Source organism: Budorcas taxicolor, chromosome 4 (genome assembly GCF_023091745.1).
Source record: "Budorcas taxicolor isolate Tak-1 chromosome 4, Takin1.1, whole genome shotgun sequence".
NCBI lineage: Eukaryota > Metazoa > Chordata > Mammalia > Artiodactyla > Bovidae > Budorcas > Budorcas taxicolor.
The window spans coordinates 93463508-93486114 of NC_068913.1; the positions used below are offsets into that span (position 1 = coordinate 93463508).

General features: G+C 36.4%; 1 protein-coding gene across 2 annotated transcripts in view; it reads right to left on the reverse strand.

The window, feature by feature from the left end:
* ZNF800 (zinc finger protein 800) overlaps positions 1–22607 on the reverse strand; it is a 48796-nt gene that overhangs the window by 14016 nt on the left and 12173 nt on the right. The window contains exons 4-6 of one of the 2 annotated variants that reach the window (XM_052638910.1): positions 18477–18620; positions 14650–16342; positions 13225–13437 (exon numbers count right to left, since the gene is read on the reverse strand). In XM_052638910.1, coding sequence (XP_052494870.1) covers position 13437; positions 14650–16342; positions 18477–18620 — 1838 coding nt within the window. In that variant the 3' untranslated portion in view covers positions 13225–13436. Of the gene's footprint in view, positions 1–13224; positions 13438–14649; positions 16343–18476; positions 18621–22607 lie in introns of those variants that run through there. The other variant, XM_052638909.1, reaches the window with a different exon arrangement.

Below are 22607 nucleotides of genomic sequence, written 5' to 3' on the forward strand. Positions count from 1 at the left end.
AGTTGGTGATGGACAGGGAAGCTTGGTGTGCTGCAGCCCATGGGGTTGCAAAGAGTTGGACATGACTGAGCGACTGAACTGAACTTAATGGAAGTTTGACAGTGCAAGTAAAGAGGAACAGATGGCAGTAACTAGACCGAAGATAGTCTGGAAGGGAAGTTCACTTACTGATTGAAAGGAATTTGGGCTTGTTTGTAGGTAGAGGGGGAGAAGTTTGGGGAAAGGAAGATAGAAATGGGGAGAGGACAGAGAGAAGGGTTGCTGGAGAAAGGTTTGAGGAAGACTGACTGGCAAGGGTAGAAGTGTTAAGTTTGGAAAACAACACATCTTCCTTCAAAGAACCAAAGACAGAAGACAAAAAAATAATTGTGATGCCAAAGGGGAACGTAAATAAATGTTTCCTACTTTTGCTATGATATAGGCAAGGCTGCCTCTTATTAAGGAAGAAAAATAGGGCTGAAGGCTTTAAGAGCAAGGTAAAAGTTCTGAAGAAGAGATGTGAGAATCGGATAACTGAAATAACTAATTCTAATTCCTAAGATAACAAAAATAAAAGGAGAAGCAATCAACAACTGTATACTTTGTTTACATTTGGGAGTGAAATATAAAAGTGAAATGTGAACTGCATTTCACAGAATTCCATAGACATGAATTAAACAAAGGCAAATCTTAAAAAAAAAAAAATTATCAACAAGTCACTAAATGTATATCCATACAGTGCGGAATTGGTTACAGACTATCTTTAGGGTACACTAGCCATGAAATTAAAAGACGCTTACTCCTTGGAAGAAAAGTTATGACCAACCTAGAGAGCATATTGAAAAGCAGAGACATTACTTTGCTGACTAAGGTCTGTCTAGTCAAGGCTATGGTTTTTCCTGTGGTCATGTATGGATGTGAGAGTTGGACTGTGAAGAAGGCTGAGCACCGAAGAATTGATGCTTTTGAACTGTGGTGTTGGAGAAGACTCTTGAGAGTCCCTTGGACTGCAAGGAGATCCAACCAGTCCATTCTGAAGGAGATCAGCCCTGGGATTTCTTTGGAAGGAATGATACTAAAGCTGAAACTCCACTACTTTGGCCATCTCATGGGAAGAGTTGACTCACTGGAAAAGACTCTGATGCTGGGAGGGATTGGGGGCAGGAGGAGACGGGGACGACTGAGGATGAGATGGCTGGATGGCATCACTGACTAGATGGACGTGAGTCTGAGTGAACTCCGGGAGTTGGTGATGGACAGGGAGGCCTGGCATGCTGCGATTCATGGGGTCACAAAGAGTCGGACACGACTGAGTGACTGAACTGAACTAGGGTACACCGTCAATACAGCATTCCCATGAAACTGAACCTGTCACCATTACTTAGTAGCAATAGCAGAAGTTAGGAGGGTCAAATAAAAAAGTCAGGAAACAGAAGCCATCAGTATCAGAAACAAAGAGAAATACACAGGTAGAGAAGCTATATTGATTAGAAGATGAGGTAACAGGAAAATAAACTTATAAGCAAAGACATATTGTGGACTAAAATAAGCCTGAAAATAACTGATGTAATGTTCCTGCTTTCTTTCTTTCCTTCCTTCAACATTCTCTTAGCACCAATTATATGCCAGGCACACTGGGAGGCATCAGTGATACAAAGACAAGATGTAATTCTTACTTGTAAACTCAGAATATGTTCTTGTACCCGTAGCCTAATGTTTACAATAAATAATAAAACTGAAAGCTGTTCTGAGTTTTGCTACTAAAAATTATGCTTTGTTCTATAAGATATTAATCACAAAGAAGCAAAATTATATCAAAAAGTTTAACAATTTCTTGAACAATTAGCAAAAGGTGCTGCCAAAAATAAGCCACCCATAAAATAATATGCTCCAACTTAATAAACCTCTGTCCATCTTGACTTTATCACAGACGTTACATCTGACTTTTTCTTGAACGGCTGGATTAATACCAACGAAAAGGCAACAAATATCAAATGGCAAAGTAAGATAACAAACTATTTGCCAAGTGCTAAAAAGTATTTTGGCAGCAAACTCACAGCAATTGTAGTGAGCACTGTAACCGAATTAACATATATTTATTGAGCTCATGAGCCAGGCATTGTGCTAAGTATACTACATATATCATTAAACTTTTATAAATTCCCACAACAAACCTTTATATACCATAGTTTCTAAAACCATCATTTTACAGACAAAAAAACTGAAGCTTAGGAAAACTAAGTAACTTGCCCAAACTACAGTTAGTAAGCAAAGGAGACATAGCTTGAACTCCAGTATGCCTGATTCTTGAAAGTCCATGCTTTAACCACTGTGCAATTCTGTTTTCCCAGAAGGAAATGGTGCCAGACACATGATGACACTCAGTAGTGCCTGTCATTGAAGGAATGAATGAGACGATATTAAGCAGCTATTGCAGAGTATGCCCAAATGTGGAAAATACAAGAAGAGCAGAAGCAGTACTTTAAGGATTCACTAAATCACCAACTCAAATTGTGCAGCATAATTGTGGGTGTCTGGAAAATCGCAGCAACTGACAGAACGGCCTAATATGCTGTTACAGGAAATGGAATGGCTCTTTTTGAGTAGAAACTCCAGGCTGTCTCTGAATCTACAAAGCCAAAGATGAAAACAGCACTGGTTCAGGAAAGGACCTGCAGGTGCTGATCAGAGAACATTTCTCACATTTTTCTCAGCATGCAAAGGATTGTTGATGCTATACTAACAAACAGTCAAGACCAGAGGTTACCTTTAATTCTATCACCTTTAAAGTGGAAGAAAATCATGTAGACTGGAAAGGTTATAACATTCTGAAAGTGAAATACTGATCCCTCTTTTAGAAGACTGGCACCAAAAGCTCCCTTTCACTGGGTCCAGGGCCATGTTTTATGGCACTGACTCTGCTATCACAAACACCAACAGCAGGGCCAACGTTCCCAGGAACAGCCAAAGTATGGCCAGCAACCCACAAAGAGGCCTGGCATGGGAGATTTGCCCAACAAGAATGCAGCTAATGGAACCAATCAGATTGTCTCTCTTAGCAGGCTAAATTCAAGCTATATGGAGAGGGAAAGTAGCTGAAAAACACAGAGAAGACAAGCAGCAGAAGTAACGAGGCAGTTATGTACCACACTAAGATGTCAAATGAGGTAAAAGGTTTTTTTGTTTTTTGGTTTTTTTTAAGGTAAAAGCACAGTCTGAGAAGGGCTAATAGCAGCCGAGAAGCCATAGTCCTGCTGCTAAGAGGGTAACACCCAGGCACTGGAGTTGCATTACTTTTTCCTGGTTTCTCTAGTACTTAGTTGAAATCTACATGGTGAAGCCAGTCTGTATGATTATTCCTAGACTTTCCTAAGGCCGAGCCATTTCTCTCTTATCCCCACAATGCTCTCAAAGAAACCTCTCTTTACCAGCTATGGATCAATTTTAAAACTCTGCTTGCAACAATAAAAAGAGTAGCATGATGCTTTATAAAGGGTGCACATGGATTCACATATGTGCAATCAGATGACCTGGCAAACTGAGTGGTGGCTGGGTCTCACTTCCATCTTGCAGAATATGTGGTTTGAAGACATTGTGTTCTTTAGCTCCAGTTAACTGTCTGAGGAAGAAATGACCTTCAAAGAAGTATCTTAAACCTTACAAATTAATAATTCATATCATTACAATTATACAGTTAGAAACTGAAAAGAGATCCAGGGCAGATAAAGGCAACAAAACCATCTCCTTTAAAAGTTTCTTCCTCTGGTGTGTTTTTTTATGTATCCAGATTTCAAGGCAAATAAGTGATTTTGTCCACTTACAATCATAAGGAACAACAGGTAGTTAGTCAAGACAGCCAGGCAAAGAAAGGATAAATTGGAAAATTATGAAAACGTGGTGAGGAAAGTTTAACTTGGGGATATAAATAACGAAGATGACTCACAAACTTCACTAAGTGCGTTCATGCCTAACTCTAGACAATCCCATCAGCCCATCTTATGTCCTCAAAGCCTGCCCATTCAAAGGAAAGAAGAATGAAGCTCAGAAAGTCTCAAACATCTACGACTGTCCAAATGCTGGATTCCAAGGAACTCAGTAAATAATCTAAAGAGCAAAAGGCATGAAAATGGCATGGCCACTCTCCTACAGAAGCTTATATAGAATGATCCTAACAATTTATATGTCAAAACCCCAAGAACACTACAAAAAACTCTCCTCCTCTGAAAGTTATTTTTTTCATATAATTCAATCACTTGTTCACACACTGTTCCTAGTATTTAGCTATTTTTTTTCTTAGAAGTATTCCTCACTTTTTCTTCTCATCCAAAATAAAAACTACCAGACACAACCAGGTACTTTGGAATTTAGATCTATCAAACCATCAATATAGCCAAGAAGAGTCTCAACTTTTTAAAAATATTATTTTTGCACAGCTTAGAAAGAAACTCTGTCTAAAAGCCACAGTTCCATTTCTCAGAGCTAATTTCTTTTCAAGATAATTCCACAGATAGAAGGAATTAACTAATATTCAAAACCTGAGTTGTAAAAAGAGTTCTATGCATTTAGGCTTCACCCTGGTATAATAATTTCTCCTCTGAAAATAACATTAGTACACGCTCTTACACAGAAAGTGTTACCTGATTACATAGAGCAGGACACCCAGGCTGCAAGTTACTTAAGCATTCAAAGTGGGGTTATTTGTTTGTTTGGGTTTGGCTATGTTTTTCAACCACATCATTCTATTGCTTAAACATTACAATGTTTTGTATACCAGGAATATGCTCAGATACCTGACGGAAGAATTTGACTGTCAGAGTCATGAAGCCAGACAACCCAAGAATGGTAACCCTAGCACTTGATCTGTAGTTCAAGATATAAGAGTTTATCCAAACTGAGGGACAAAGGTTCTCTGGTGTTGCGATTATCCCCATACACAAGAATTTCTAAAACTGTCATCTTATGGTTAAAAAAAACATGATCAATAACAGGCAGGTATGCAACTGAAATCTCTCAGCAGATAATTTAACAGTGCTTGGGCCTCAGCTGAAATGTGGAATACTGCCACTAATGACTATCACTGGCAAGACCTGTGAAAAGTACCGTTACTTATCTCTTCACGACACATTCACCAAAGCAATTCCTGACTTAGCCCAAATCATGCTCTCCTGAAGAATCCACTCTTTCTACAACTAAATACTTGCTTTTAAATAATTAGTTCATAATGTTTCAACTATGTTACTCAATATTCACTCTATGTCAATATTTCACACATGCCCAAAACCAAAATATTGTGTGATATAACAGATACTAATGAGAATTTTAGGACAGATGGGTTGTTCTAAGGAGTAATGATAAAAACAAGCCTAACTTAACAATGAATGTGTTTAAAACTACCAATACCTTTTTCAAGATAAATGAAAGACACAGGAGTAGGAATGATAAGCCAGTAACATCAGATTAGAAGAAAACTGGTAGCAAGTAATAATATAGTTGGTTGTCATTTACCAATTAAACACAAAAGCAGCAGCTAAAATCTAATATATAGCAATGAACTCTCTTCTAAGGAAACATTTTCATTTAAACCTAACTTTACAAGGTAATAAAAAAATCCCACATTTATACTGTGAAATCCCACATTTATACTATGATTACTTATAGCAATCATATCTAACAATTACTGTAACATGACAAGGACCATCCTAAGTGTTTTACACGGATCTTTGGTTTTCTTCTAAGAACAACTCTATCAGGTAAGAAATATTATTGTAAATTTATAAATGAGGCTAACTAGGATGTAGAATGTTTAAATAACTTAGCTTGCACAATATCACATAAATAATTTGTGGATCCAAAAATTTCACCAGTGAATCTACCTCCAGACTGTAACACCAAGCTGCCAACAAGTAATGTAGTCATACTTTGCAAACAATAAAATCTGCAAATATAAGGTGCACTGATTAAGGCAACCCCATTTGTAGTCATACTTAGAGTCAAGTCTTAATTCTGTTTACTAGCTATGTGAACTTGAATAAACCTAAACCACTGAACTTCTCTAAGCTTCTATTTTCTATTCTGTAAAGTGGGGATAATAAAGGAACAGTTCTTACTTCATAGAGTTGTTGGTGGATTAGAGGCATCAGGCATGTAAAAGATTAGCAAAGTACTTGGTATATAGTAAGCACTCCATGAATGCTAATTACTATCGGCTAATACTAAGAAATTCTCCTTATTACTATAAACTCTCATTTTAGTGCTGGTGGCACTTTCTAAAATAAATCAAATCTATCAATACTGAGATAAAAGTTTAGGAGATTAAGACCCAAACGTCTCAAAGTATATGACAGCACAATTTAGATGGAAAAGGTTACTACTTACTGTAACATCAAACATGTACTTATAGTGCCTGGGTATATATGAAAACGTATAAGACACTAAACAAAATTATCAAGATGTAGTTAAAAATACACACTCAAGCCAATTAATTCTGCTGAGTGCGCACAGGCAGTAAAAACTCCAAGTCTGAAGCAGATGCATCTTCAGTATTCAATAAATTCCCCTCCGTTTGTGGCATGAGAGTGGTGAATATATGCAGAGAAAGAAGCTTGAAAAATAATAAACCTGACAAATTGAGTATAGATTAATAAAGATTCAGGAAGAAATGAGCTCTCTTTCTACCCTTTTACCTTCTTAAAAATATGTTTTAGCAATCTTGGTACTAATGACCTGTTAATTAACCAGGAGAGAAAAAAGAAAAGATAAGAGCTAAAAGCTCAGCTCAGTCTATACCCCAACCAGTAATGCTAAAGAAGCTGAACAGTTCTATGAAGACCTACAAGACCTTCTAGAACTAACACCCAAAAAAGATGCCCTTCTCATTATAGGGGACTAGAATGCAAAAGTAGGAAGTCAAGAAACACCTGGAGTAACAGGCAATTTGGCCTTGGAGTACAGAATGAAGCAGGGCAAAGGCTAACAGAGTTTTGCCAAGAGAATGCACTGGTCATAGCAAACACCCCCTTCCAACAACATAAGAGAAGACACATGGACATCACCAGATGGTCAATACTGAAATCAGACTGATTATATTCTTTGCAGCCAAAGATGGAGAAGCTCCATACAGTCAGCAAAAACAAGATCAGGAGCAGACTGTGGCTCACAGTGAACTCCTTATTGCCAAATTCAGATTTAAATTGAAGAAAGTAGGGAAAACCACTAGACCATTCAAGTATGACCTAAATCAAATCCTTTACGATAATACAGTGGAAGTGACAAACAGATTCAAGGGATTAGATCTGATAGACAGAGTGCCTGAAGAACTATGGACAGAGGTTCGAACATAGTATAGGAGGCAGTGATCAAGACCATGCCCAAGAAAAAGAAATGCAAAATGGCAAAATGGTTGTCTGAGGAGGCCTTGCAAATAGCTGAGAAAACAAGAGAAGTGACAGGCAAAGAAGAAAAGGAAAGATATACCCATTTGAATGCAGAGTTCTAAAGAAGAGCAAGGAGAGCCTTCCTCAGTGTTCAATGCAAAGAAATAGAGGAAAACAATAGAATGGGAAAGACTAGAGATCTCTTCAAGAAAATCAGAAATACAAAGGGAAAATTTCATGCAAAGATGGGCACAATAAAGGACAGAAATGACATGGACCTAACAGAAGCATAAGATATTAAGAGGTGGTAAGAATATTTCATGACCCAGATAACCATGATCATGTGATCACTCACCTAGAACCAGACATCCTGGAATGCAAAGCCAAGTGGGCCTTAGGAAGCATCACTATGAACAAAGCTAGTGGAGGTGATGGAATTCCAGTTGAGCTATTTCAAATCCCAAAAGATGATACTGTGAAAGTGCTGCACTCAATACGCCAGCAAATTTGGAAAACTCAGCAGTGGCCACAGGACTGGAAAAGGTCAGTTTTGACTTCAATCCCAAAGAAAGGCAATGCCAAAGAATGCTCAAACTACCACACAACTACACTCTTCTCACAGAATAGCGAAGTAATGCTCAAAATTCTCCAAACCAGAAGTCCACAGTACATGAACCACAAATTTCCAGATGTTTAAGCTGAATTTAGAAAAGGCAGAAGAACCAGGGATCTCTGCTGGATCATCGACAAAGCAAGAGAGTTTCAGAAAACCATCTGCTGCTGCCGCTGCTAAGTCACTTCAGTCATATCCAACTCTGTGCGACCCCATGGATGGCAGCCCACCAGGCTCCCCCATCCCTGGGATTCTCCAGGCAAGAACACTGGATCACAACAAACTGTGGAGAATTCTTCAAGAGATGGGAATACCAGACCAGCTGACCTGCCTCCTGAGAAATCTATATGCAGGTCAAGAAGCAACAGTTAGAACTGGACATGGAACCAAAGACCAGTTCCAAATCAGAAAAGGAGTACATCAAGGCTGTATTTTGTCACCCTGCTTATTTAACTTATATGCGGAGTATATCATGTGGAATGCCAGGCTGGATGAAGCATAAGCTGGAATCAAGATTGCCGGGAGAAATATCATTAACTTCAGATATGCAGATGACACCACCCTTATGGCAGAAAGTGAAGAACTAAAGAGCCTCTTGATAAAAAAGAGGAGAGTGAAAAAGTTGGCTTAAAAGTCAACATTCAAAAAACTAAAATCATGGCATCTGGTCCCATCACTTCATGGGATACAGATGGGAAAACAGTGGAAACAGTGTCAGCCTTTATTTTGGGGGGCTCCAAAATCACTGCAGATGGTGACTCCACCCATGAAATTAAAAGATGCTTCCTCCTTGGAAGAAAAGTTATGACCAACGTAGACAGCATTAAACAGCAGAGACATTACTTTGCCAACAAAGGTCCGTCTAGTCAAGGCTATAGTCGCATATGGATGTGAGAGTTGGACACTAACGAAAGCTAAGCACCGAAGAACTGATGCTTTTAAACTGGTGTTGGAGAAGACTCTTGAAAGTCCCTTGGAATGCAAGAAGATCCAACCAATCCATCCTAAAGAAGATTAAAATTGGAAGGACTGATGTTGAAGCTGAAACTCCCATACTTTGGCCAGCTGATACAAAGAACTGACTCATTTGAAAAGACCCTGATGCTGGGGAAGATTGAAGGTGGGAGGAGAAGGGGATGACTGAGGATGATATGGTTATATGGCATCACTGATGCGATGGACGTTGAGTTTGAGTAGGTTCTGGCAGTTGGTGATGGACAGGGAAACCTGGTGTGCTGCAGTAGTTCATGGGGTTGCAGAGTTGGACACAACTGAGCAACTGAACTGAACTGAGAAGCTCACAACAGAGGTCAAAGGAAAAGAGTGCAGAAACAAATTATAAGCGAGAAGAGAAAAGAATCTGGAAAGTTAGAAAAGCCAAAGTAATTGTTCTTGTTTAGTTGCCGAGTCGTGTCCAACTCTTTGTGACTCCACAGACTGTAGCCCACCAGGTCTCTATCCATGGATTTCCCAGGCAAGAATACTGCTGGGTTTGTAATTTCCTCCTCCAAGGGATCTTCCTGACCAAGGGATCAAAAAGCCTCTCCGGCACTGGCAGGTAGATTCTTTACTGCTGAGACACCACGGAAGCCCAGTTTAAATGAAACACATTTTTTCCTACAATTCTGTCATGGGCCAAATGCCTTAGAAACCAAACAACTACTAGCCAATCTTAAGACTGCTGACACTTACTCCTCTTCCATCTTGAGGTTTCCATTAGCTTTGAAAGTCAGAGAAGACAGAAAGAATACCACAGAATAGAAAAGGATTTTGCCTAACAGCACAGACAACTTCACACTGCCCATATCTTACAGCTCAGCCAGAGGTCAACTATGAGACCCTGTCTGAACCATAATCCTGGTAATCTAAAGATTCTGTTAGAAAAGTAAATTCTACAACTCCTAAGGACCTAGATTATTGCCCTAGGCCACTACAGGAAATCCGGAGACCTAATTTCTGCAGTTACAGAAGCATTTCAAATCTTTCTCAGTGGTCATGCCATTTGAAGACATCTTTTGTAACTTCATAGCAGGAAATGATACTTACTTGGGCCTGTATCTCCATTATCTACTTGCCATAACAACTACTGGGAAAGTTCTCTCTCTATACCCACAAGCTCAAACCCATAGCAAAATCATACAACTCCCCCATTACTGCATCCATAGGCTCTCTGACCATAAAGCAATGTAACAAACACACATTCCTAAAGTAAAGGTACTTTTCAACAATACAAGCAAGGTGTCAACTGAAAATCTGTTGTGTATTGTGTGTATATATACATAAGCCAAATTTTATATATATGGGTGTATATATATACGAGCCAAAATTTATATACATGTATGTGTGTATACGTATATATATGAGCAAAATCCTATCTTTATGTGTATATAAAAATAAAACTAGGCTAAAAATTAAGGATGGATAATTTATTATTCTTTAAGAATGTATACACTGTTTAAAAAGGTTCTGTTCTTGAAGCAGGGAGAAAGCGGGGGGAAAGGAACATGAACCCCAAAAATGGTTACTGTGCATTCAAAGTGTATCTGCAATGTTAAACAATCAACACCTGCTTAGGAATTCCACGGCAATCTAATGGTTAGGACTCCACACTCTCACTGCTAAGGGCCCAGGTTTGAAACCTGGTCAGGGAACTAAAATCCCACAAGCAGCAAGGCATGGTCAAAAAAATAAAAATAGAACCACCTGCTTAGTGTCAGCCATACTCATCCAGTTCTCACTTGCACTTTACAAACTTAAAAAGTTGAAGTCAAGCCATACCTTTTATTGTTTTTCCTCTTCCACCAATATGATTTAGGAGTAAAAGGTATCTTCAGGAAAGAAGCTGAATTCTATAGAAAAACTGTTGATCAAACAACAGCAAAGCTAGATAAAATTTGTACCCAGAGATAGATCTTAAAGTAAGGCATTCTTGATAGTTCTTTACCTGATTAACCACTGCTGCCCCTCACTCCACAACAAAAAATGCTACAAATACTTGCTTATACAGCCTACATGCAAAAAGCTTCTGGCACAAATTTCTTAGGCCTTTTCTCAAAAGCCTCATCCTCTTGAGATGACAAAGCCCAAGAGTCAACATAAAATCAAAAAGTTAAGGATGAAGACCAGAAAGGAATACAAAGAACAAAGAATTTCTAATCACTTCTTACACGTTCATTCTACTCTTCTTAACTGGTCCGAGTTCTCTAACTTCTATGTCTCCCAAAATCCATTAATTTAGCTATTATGATAAAATATTCTTAATCTCTCCAGGCCCTTCCAATCTGAACAAGTCCTGACATAGTGGCCTTTTTTTTTAAACGCTATGACCCCAATGAGATCTTTTTATAGCCCTTGGAACCCTGATGCTCCCTCCTAAATTCCTGCTCTGTGGCCCTAATATTATGACAGAGGAGACAAACTATGTGAATGGTCCTGTGAAAGCAACTGAGTGGAGAAAGGGGATTGCTGCAATTGGGCTCCACAAGCATCAGGCTATTTCTCTTTCTTCCCTACAGAATTTAAGAAGTAAAGTAGAAAGGAAAAGGCTGGCATACACATGGGAAGTTGCAGCAAAGAGCTACCCCAAGGTTTTTAGGAATCCTCATTATCTTTCCATTTGTTATAGGCAGTTAAGTCTGGAAAAATATCTTTGGAATGTCTTGTGTGTAGGGATGCATAAAAGATAACACCTTGCAAAAGTCAAACATACAGGTTTAATAATGTGCCACTAATGAAGATGGTTTATAAATGAAATAACACCTACACATTTAGTTCCCTAAATATATTATGCTATTAATCATTAAAGTTAGACCTATAAGTACAAGTTTTCCATATGTGGAAAAGTAAATCTGTTTTTAAATTAAAGAGAAATTATCACTCTAACTCTTAAAAATAAAACGATCAGGATAAATTTCAAGTGTAGCCGCTCAGTCATTGAATAAATTTAAATTTGATAATAAAACATTTAAGTTTCAACCAATGCACCTTCGCTGAAGCACATTTAGCTGAAATAACTTCGAGTCTGGTTTATTTCCATCACATATAGTACATTTTTCCAACAAGAGCATGTACATTCAATATAGAACATTTCCAGCAAGTTACAGTCTTTCTACTTTCCTTTCACAGTATATTTTAGTGCAAAGCACTGGGAAGGGTAAATGCTTTTCTAGCTATAAAATCATTTTATTATGACCTTGTGGATCTTCAACATTTTAAAATTTTATATGAAAAGTATATAGATGGACAGGGTCCCTCCTAAGTTTACATGTGAAACTATATAAAAACATGGTATATTCTCCTGCTATACCTTTTAAAATTATAATTTGACAAAAATTACTAAAAATTATTTAAAAATAAAGTATTCCCTAAAAAATACAAAATATTGATACACAAAAACCTGCCCAATATTTCATTAAAGATAGACGTACTTCCGTTTTCCCTAAAATCTTGATTACAAAAATTTATTGTTTTTTAAATTTTTCAGTAGGAATCAAATATTATCTAAAGTGGTCATCTAAGATTTTACTTGGGAGAGGGGGAAAAAGCAGGGTATACACCCCAATCTTCCTTTTTTAGCAATATTTAAAGAAATAAACTACTATTGTAAGAAATGGTTGTGCAGGGATTGTCTGCATCCATAAAATTTCAGTAAGCTATTTACTACTGCCTTCATATTAACATCAGTAAATGTGCGGTCTTTTAAAAAACCTGAAAATTTAAGTTGCATCTATCATTAAAGTGCTTTGAATGAAATTTAAAGAAATACAGGGGAATGTTTAATTTTCATAAAAACCTCAGATGTTTACAAATGAAGAACGTGATGATCCATGGGAGACAATGAACTGCAACTTTCCTGTAGTATAAATTTTAGAATAAAACCTGCAAACATTTAAGTGCTGTAGAACAAGTTAGAAATAAATGGATGTAAAAATAATTACAAATATTTAGCAGGCTAAATATCTATAATGTGCTGATATTAATTTATCTTTTGGTCCTAACATACACTCACTAGGAAATTATGTATCTGTACAATCCAGATAAAAATTCTGCCAAATGAAGCGGAACAAAACTAAAATTGCTAAGATAAAGTCTTTGTTAATTAAAAATCACCAGTGGTGATATTTTCTTCAGGTTGTTGATCACTTTAATCAACAAACTGTTGGAAAACAAAATTTGCACCATTTGTGTAGAAAACATAGACCAAATGCACAAGGGTGGTTAGTTGATGGATTGTGATGACAGTACTTAATGTCACAGCTACTTGAAAGTGCTGGAAGAGGCAGTGCCTTAGAAACAAGTGGTTAGATGGTTATTATTTTAGTCAGAAAACAGCAGTTACAGTCATATATTTATCAAAACTTTTTCTTTTTTTCCTCATAGTACCATTTGAAGATGTTTAGTGGTTCTAACACCAATTTAAAGTCTTTCCACAAAAATGAACTCCAAACCTTTTCGTACATCACTTGAAGTTATCTGAGGAGAAATGGGAATAAATGAACACTTTTGAGTTTACCAATAAAACCTTATTTTTAGAATTATACAATAAATGACTTCTAAAGAATGGTTTCATCTCAAGTTTTCCACACAAAAAAAAATGTGTGATAGTCAAACCACATTTAACCTACTCAGCACTCAAACTAAGTATACTGCTTTAGAACCTGAATCCAAAACTACTTTAATACTAATTAAATATATTAAATGCCTTAATACTAGGGACACAGGTACTGAAGGTAAACTTTTAAAAATACAGGGAGATTTACGAAAACAAAAGGGAGTCTACACCTTATTTTATATTGCATTTTAAAAATCTACATTTGTTCCAAAACCCTCTAAAAAAGTATTATTTTCTTTTTCCCCAATAGGGATTTTACTTTTCAACACACAACCATAAAAAAAAAGAAAAAAAACCTACTTAATAACATTAACTATGCTGAAATGATCACCAAAAGTTTATTTAAACAAAAAGGTAAAAATAAAGAGGATCTGGGACCTAAACAATCACTTTCCATAGATCAAAACTAAAACACAGTAACTAACACATACTTCCAAGGAAAAGGGAAAATAATCCAGACTTTTGTTTATCGAGTTTTCCCCTTTGCCTGGAAGCACTATGTTAAATGTAAATAATAAATGCTAATTGTTCTAAATTCAATTTGGGGGTTGTGTTTTTTCTGAGTGCAGCACTTTATTTAGCCGTCACAGATTAATTTTTACAATAATTACAGTGCCTCAAAAGACGTTTTTCCTATAATTATCGCCTTCACAAATTCATTCTAATATACTTAACTTTCCCACAATGTATTAATTAGTAGACTAAGTCACTGAATCAAATTAAACCTGTGCAAAGTTAGTTAAACAGAAGACTTCTATTGTAAACATAAGCCAATATTAATGTATATATTTTACAACATTGAGAGGAAATCACTGACCCTGTGCCATCTATCTATGACTATATTGCATTGTCCTGTGGAAGATTAAGTTCTGAAGTTAACTTTTGTTCCCAAGCCATTGGAATAAAGGTCACTGAAGAGGTAAATGCAATATGCACATTACTCTTGCAGTTCCCATTGCCATAAGATATATGGAAGCAAACGTGTTAAAATGGAACCAGCTATAAATTATGGTCAAATGATTTTTTTAGTTCGATGGGGGGAAATAAAGCAAAACTCTGTAACTGTTCCTCACCAGACAAGAGCCTTAGATCTTGTACTTCGGCCTTTGGTTTTGTTTCCTTCAGGTGAATTGGAAGCATTTGCCTTATGAGTTTTCTTATGATGTTCAAGATAAGTCTTTTTGGCAAATGCCTTTCCACATTTATTGCATCTGTGAAGAGAAAAGTTTTTTGTGACTTTTACTTCAATACCAACATCAGCTACTTCATACTTTTTACTAGGAGAGTTAGAAGTGCCATCATGTTTTGCATCACTATGTTTTGCTTCGTCTCTTGAAGGGCCTCTTTTTGTCACTTTATTTAGAACAAAATCAATGGGCTTTTTTATAGCTCTGATCTCTAAACTGGCTGTTATTTTCCCAAGATAACGGGATGACTTTTTATGAACCACAGTTATATGTCGTATCACATCACGCTTCCGACGAGTTTCATAAGTGCAAAGAGGACACTTGTAGAATTTAACATAAATGTTATTCCCATCTGTGTGCAATTCAATGTGTTTAGTCAAGTTCTGTTTCGAAGTAAACTGACGTTTACAAAGTTTACAGTAAAGTTGCTTAAAATCAAAGCCAGCTGAAAGTTTTGGTTTCCTGGTTTTTTGCTGGCCACCTGCAGCAGACAGACTAGTTGATTTAGGGCTTTCAGAGTCTTGTTTAACTTTATTTTTCTGTGCTGCCGGTGTGTTCTTTTTTTCATTTGAATGATTTGTTCCCTTTAATTCATTCTGTGGAGAATGGGTAATGGAAGGGGGTGAAGATTCTACAGAATCTGCTGGTTCAACTTTAACTTTTATTTCTGAACTGCTGGCAGTATTATTGGGGCCTTTCTCTCTTTTAGAGTTTGTTCCAGAAAGAGTTATCTTGTGGACAATTTGCATATGTCTTTTAAGCATTATTTGTGAACTATATTTCCTCTTGCAAAGAAGGCATTTGCATGCAGTTAAATTGTATTCAGCCTTTGAAGACGACTTTTGTTTTCGAGTCTTAAAAGATTTTTTAGGAGAAACAGAATCCAGGAACAAAGGTTGCCCAGGCTTTGTTGCTATATCAGGAGTAATTGAATCCCTCCTTAGTCCTCTATGAACTTCATCAAAATGCCTCCTTACATTCGCTTTTGTAGCAAATGATTTACAACATACCGGACAACTCCTACTTAATGGAACTAGAACATTCTTACTGCGTCCTTTAGAGGACTGGTTTGGATTCTTTCGTGTTTCAATGTACTTTTTTAGTTCTTCCATCTTTTTCTTGTGTACTTTTCGAATGTGACGACGAACACCTCGTCTGGAATTGAAATCTTTTCTACAAAGACAACATATCAACTGGTGACCAAAATCAGAATTGTCAGAAGTTTCCAAGTCAGCCTGTGATTCCTGTGGTTGTTCATCAGATGGAGGTGCAATGTCATCTGCAACAATTTCAACAGGAGGGGGCTCTACAGTTTCCACCTCTGTGTCTGTAACTGGAACTGTTTTAGACTGTTCAGTGCTAGTTTCCTGTATTTGAACTTCAGGCTGTTCAGGAGTACTGCTTGACTCTGTGACTTCAGTGGGATTATCAGTCCTTGAAATATATTGAAACACTGCATTTTGATTAGTTTCTATAGGTTCTAGTTTAATAATGTATTCTCGCTTGTCCACACTTGGATATATGGCTTCTAGGAGGTCGTTTATGGCTTGGCTTTGTTTATCATTTACATCAGGAAGGTCTGTTAAGGAAAAAACAACATTTTAATCTGAAATAATTAGCCTGCTCTAGTCCTCTAATATTTTTAAATGTATTATTAATCTGTCTTAAAATTTATTATTAATTTGTATTTATTTTTACAAGAGTATTATCTACTTCTCAGTATTTTATGAGGCTAAAAAACTAGATTAAATTAAAATTTGCTTGAGTTTAAAATCTCATCATGGTACACAAATGTTAAGGAACAGATACAATCTGAAGAGCTACTTAATATAAGGGCCCTTAATATAAAATATTTAAGCAGATGGGTATCCCAAACAATAAAAATAATACTTCATATTTTTAGGCTAGCAAAAGAAAGTCAGAAGTTCTCATAATCCAAGATGGATAAAATACCATGAAGTATGTTAGTATAAAAATCATTTTTTTTTTTTTTAGAAAACATAACAGCATTCCTATTAACTTAATCCATAATAACCTAATCTAATTGTATGGGGACATTTGAACATCCTATGGAAAATTAAAAAGATTTTATAGGAAAACTTAGAAACATAAATGATGATGTATAGAAGTGTTGGTTAAATTCAGTCCTATTACATGTCTTAACATGGCATAATTCTATTAAACCAATGATTAAAAACTATAAATTAATTCCAAAAACAGAGCTAGTTTTATTTTCTTGTGCAATAAAATTACTCTGTCTGCAGGCAACCTAACATTCCTATTGTAACAGAGTTGACTAACACTGGTTATGTTCCTACATACAACGCTAAAATCTAGCTACAAATACAGTATCAAATCTGATAACCACTTAGAAATCAAGAAATGACTTATCATAATTCTTCTGGTCTACTAATCTTTCTTTTTAAAATGGATAAAGTAGTGTCTGTAAGAAGAATACTTTCACAGAAGTATTTCTAGAATAAGTATTACACAACAGTATACCGTAATCCAGCAAATCCATTTATCTATTTCCCTCTAAAATTCAACTAAACTTTAGTTCACACCAAAAACTAACACAGAATAACTACCAGAAAGTTAATTAAATTCCTACTAGTTCCTTAATGGCAAGGTTAGATTTGAAACTAATTTCTAGACTGCCTTTTCATTTACATCTCAAGGATAAAAGAAGTATAGTAAGATCTAACAGGGGTAGGAAAAACTTCAAGACAAATATGAAATTTTTGTTTCATCTATTTCCTCTATTTTAAATCACTTCATACTAATAATTAAAGTGGTACTTTTGCTATTTGGAGTTTTGCACTCCATTCCCATCCCCAAAAGGTTAAGTTGAAAAATGCACAAAGTCCACAATGCAACTGAGATATCAAACTGACAAAATAACTTCTACATTTTGTTAAGTCCACAAGAGTTAAATCCCTGAACAAAAAACAATGAAAGTAATCTATGACTTAATAAAATATGTTAAGGAATTAACATAGCTCTTTAAAGCAAGAAAACAGTATCATTATATACACTGCAACTTAATCATACAGACAATATACTTAACAAACATTTGGTTACACAAAAACTTCATTACCTTACTACCTGCCTTCATTACATAAAGCTATTTCAGGTTAGCTTGCAACACAATCCAATTTCTGATAAAACTGAGAATAAAACTGATCTTCAAATCAAGACCCAGAAAACATTAGAAAGATTATCAATTATTTTTTAATGCTCTCCACAATACCTCCAAAATCAATTTATTTACTAATTCTTTGCTCTATTTTCAACCTTCTCATTTACTTAAGCAGAATCTAAGTAAACAATGAGTCATATCTGGTAACAAGCTGCTAAGAAGTAAAAATACAAACACCCCCATCAAGCATCAATATTTTAATTTAAAATCCTGAATATAAACTGTATAGTTCACATAAACAATCAAAAACAATATCCAATGTTTTAATACAAATAAATGTAGTAAAAATCTAACTTCATTTATCTTTAGCAAAATCCAAGTGACAGATATTAAAAACAGATATTAAATTATCTCTTTAAGAAACCAACTATATAACACTGAGTCAAGTATTTTATTTTGTTCTCCATCACTAAGTCATCTGTAACCAGATACTGATACCATTCTAATGTGAATGTGCAGCTACAGTATAAGAATACACAGTAAACGCATAAATGAACATATGAATAAAACTTACTGTCATCCATCTGCAGACTTGGTGGGCAGTAGAATTTTTTATGGGTAATTAAATTTGGCAATCCTCTGAAGAGACTGCGGCATAATTTACATTCAAAAATAGTGTCCACGTCTTTTAATAAAATATGCTTAAGTTGTTTAGTTCCTGAGGAAAAAAAAAAAAGCACAAAGGTAACTTTAACATGTACTTTTAAACTGGAAAATCACTGCTGACAATCCAAAAGTGTGGTTTTACTCTTTAAAACAAAATGCAGGCACTGCCAGTATCTACCACATTATACTCAAAAATAAGTTATAAACTACATTCTAAGCAAAATTTTATCACTTGGATGTTAGGACACCTGAAACTGATGGTCTTTTTCTAATTCAGCAGCCAATCAACTCCTGGGATTTCTTGGCAATGGTTCTAGTATCTGCTTGATCGTCACAATGACCTGGTAATAAAAACGTACGTGACCCACTCCTGGAGATTCTGATGCAACAGACCTGGAGTGGTACAGAATTAACTGCCACCTCAACCCAAGTTTCTGGCTTGTTCTTCCAGCTCTCTTTTGTACTACGAAGTAAACATGAAGTAACACATTTCCCCCTGATTACTTAAAGAAGGTCAAAACTGTCTCACAAGATTGTCGTGCCTTTCTTTTTAAATTCAGCTCAAACTACTTGCGGTTCTGGGCCAACATGGGATTATTATCATTTAGCGGACAGTACAGAATCCTGGGTCCGTGGTTTTGAATTTTGCTTAGGTCTCTTAATACTACTAGAAATTTACTGAAAGCCTTTCTCCCTCAAATACTCACCCTAACTGCAATTAATTAAATGTTGACAGAACTACTAGTTTAAAGCCGGTCTGCCACTAGACTATAAATTCCAAAGTGGCCAAGACCAAGCCTGTCTTATTTACAAAGTTCTCAGTTCTAACAACACTGAATAAATATTCACTGAAGAAAAGCCACTTATCTACAGAATCTAAGCATTATGATAGAAGATCAAAAGGCAGGCAGAAAATAAACAGCAACAAGCCCTCCTGAAGTATTTAAAATAAAACACAAATAGAACCTCTTTTGTCACTGCTTCCTACTGGTGGTTGACACAGGTAAATGGACAAAATTGATCTCTGTTCACTAATTAATGAGCCTTCAGTTTCTTCAAAAAAATACAAAAAAGGAAAATAATATTGAATTAAATAGGAAAAAAACAAAAGTGTCCTAAAAAATACCATGAAGACTACCCAGGTACACAGTGACTATTAAGCTTTGGGACTACCAGAGAATAAACACAATCTCAGTGGCATAATTAATACTGTTCAGTTCAGTCGCTCAGTCGTGTCCGACTCTTTGCGACCCCATGAATCACAGCACGCCAGGCCTCCCTGTCCATCACCAACTCTCGGAGTTCACTCAGACTCACGTCCATTCGAGTCAGTGATGCCATCCAGCCATCTCATCCTCGGTCGTCCCCTTCTCCTCCTGCCCCCAATCCCTCCCAGTATCAGAGTCTTTTCCAGTGAGTCAACTCTTCGCATGAGGTGGCCAAAGTACTGGAGTTTCAGCTTCAGCATCATCCCCTCCAAAGAAATCCCAGGGTTGATCTTGCAGTCCAAGGGACTCTCAAGAGTCTTCTCCAACAACACAGTTCAAAAGCATCAATTCTTCTGTGCTCAGCCCTCTTTATAGTCCAACTCTCACATCCATACATGACCACAGGAAAAACCATAGCCTTGACTAGACGGACCTTAGTCGGCAAAGTAATGTCTCTGCTTTTCAATATGCTCTCTAGGTTGGTCATAACTTTCCTTCCAAGGAGTAAGCGTCTTTTAATTTCATGGCTGCAGTCACCATCTGCGGTGATTTTGGAGCCCAAAAAAATAAAGTTTGACACTGTTTCCACTGTTTCCCCATCTATTTGTCATGAAGTGATGGGACCAGATGTCATGATCTTAGTTTTCTGAATGTTGAGCTTTAAACCAACTTTTTCACTCTCCACTTTCACTTTCATCAAGAGGCTTTTTAGTTCCTCTTCACCTTCTGCCATAAGGGTGGTGTCATCTGCATATCTGAGGTTATTGATATTTCTCCTGGCAATCTTGATTCCAGCTTGTGCTTCTTCCAGCCCAGCATTTCTCATGATGTACTCTGCATAGAAGTTAATTAAGCAGAGTGACAATATACAGCCTTGACATACTCCTTTTCCTATTTGAAACCAGTCTGTTGTTCCATGTCCAGTTCTACCTGTTGCTTCCTGACTTGCATATAGGTTTCTCAAGAGGCAGGTCAGGGGCTCTGGTATTCCCATCTCTTTCAGAATTTTCCAGTTTATTGTGATCCACACAGTTAAAGGCTTTGGCATAGTCAATAAAGCAGAAATAGGATCCATAAAAGTTAAGCATTTCTGACTCAATCTTTCGCAATTTGTTTACCTTTAATTTTTAATTTTCATCATGTTGCATTTTATCATCATTTTGAAGATGTTAGCCTTCAAATTTCTATTGCAAAATGATTACCACATTATCATAACTTTACTAAGTCTTCAGAGATTCTAATTCTGATATCATCTAGCTGTGTGACCTTAAAGCTGTGTGCAGTTTGGTTTATTCATCTTATGAAACAAACCAAACCTATCTTTGGAGAATATGAAAGAAAATATGAACCTAAATTCCAGAAGAATTAAAAAATATATATATAATGAAATCATTTCTACCACTTCCCAAATCCAATTCAAAGTTTATTTCACGAGATCATACTACCACAAAACCAGAAAACATATATTTTAAAAGATTCAGAAGATAACTTGGGTATTATTCATTGTGTAAAAGTTCACACACACACATACACTTCTCTAGTCTATTTCACATTACAAAATATATTGGCAATAAACTGCTTATATATTTAGTTCATAGTTAACCTCATAAGTAATTGACAAACTATGAGAGGTAGGCTGATGATAAATAACACTTTAGATAAATTTCTGTAATTGATCTACATATAATTCTTAGTAAGTACAGGTGGGTGTATTACCAGACAGAAGAAAACATGGGGAAATTTTGCATATTTTAATCCTAAATTAAAAAACCAGCTAGACCCATACTACAAATTCAATTCTGCCTTTAAAGATACTAAACTGTTTAAAAGGATTGAAGGACACAGAAATAATCTGAATGAGGTTTAGCTATGACTAGAAACTACAACATGAAGTTATACATAAAAAACATTACTTGTAAAAACTTAAAGACTGTGCCCCTAAATCAGATATCATCTACCAGGTTATCGCAATCAACCATAACAAAAAAAAGGTATTTGATTCGACCTTGACTAATTAATCTTAATTATCAAATCACAAAAAATACTCTACCACCCTCACACCACTTATGCGCGCGCACACGCGCGCGCGCGCACGCACACGCGCACACGCACACACGCACACGCACACACGCACACACACACACACACAGTTGTATTGATCCAAGCAAACCAAATTTCTTACAGGTCCTTGGATTCACCAAATTCTCTCACTTTTCAGGCCTTCTCCTATGTTTCTTTCTCTCTGCCTATAACATCCTCCCCATTTCCCTCGTCTGGCCCACTTCTAATAATCCTTCAGATTCCAAGTTAGATGTCATTTCCTCCAGGAAGCCTTCTCAGACCCCTCATGTTTCCTGTTAAGAATTCTTCCCCTATACTCCTGGAGTACCCTGTACACCTATACCATATTATCTCACTATTCTGTGATTAGATACTTTTATCTTCATTAAACTGGAAACTCTAAGAGGACAGAAAAGATACCTTTGATGTTCACCACTGTATTCACAGCTTTCAGGATCACGCCCGATGGGTATTTGTTAGACATACTGGTGAGCTCTCTCCATGTTTAAGAAAATCTTCCCTATGAATTTTTTTAAAAGTTTCTATAAAGTTAACCAGAAAATAAAAAATGGGACCTGAGTGATTTCCCAATTCTGCTTACATGTATTACAAATGAGAAAAATAAGATGTGTCCTCATTCCATAAACACAGGCAAAAATTATTCCTTAAGTTGGTTTCAGTTACCATTTAAGGTTTTGCTGGTTTCCCACGGGGACATAATGGCTTTATTCTAATCAGCTACCATTTTCTGATTGCTTTGCTCACTAACA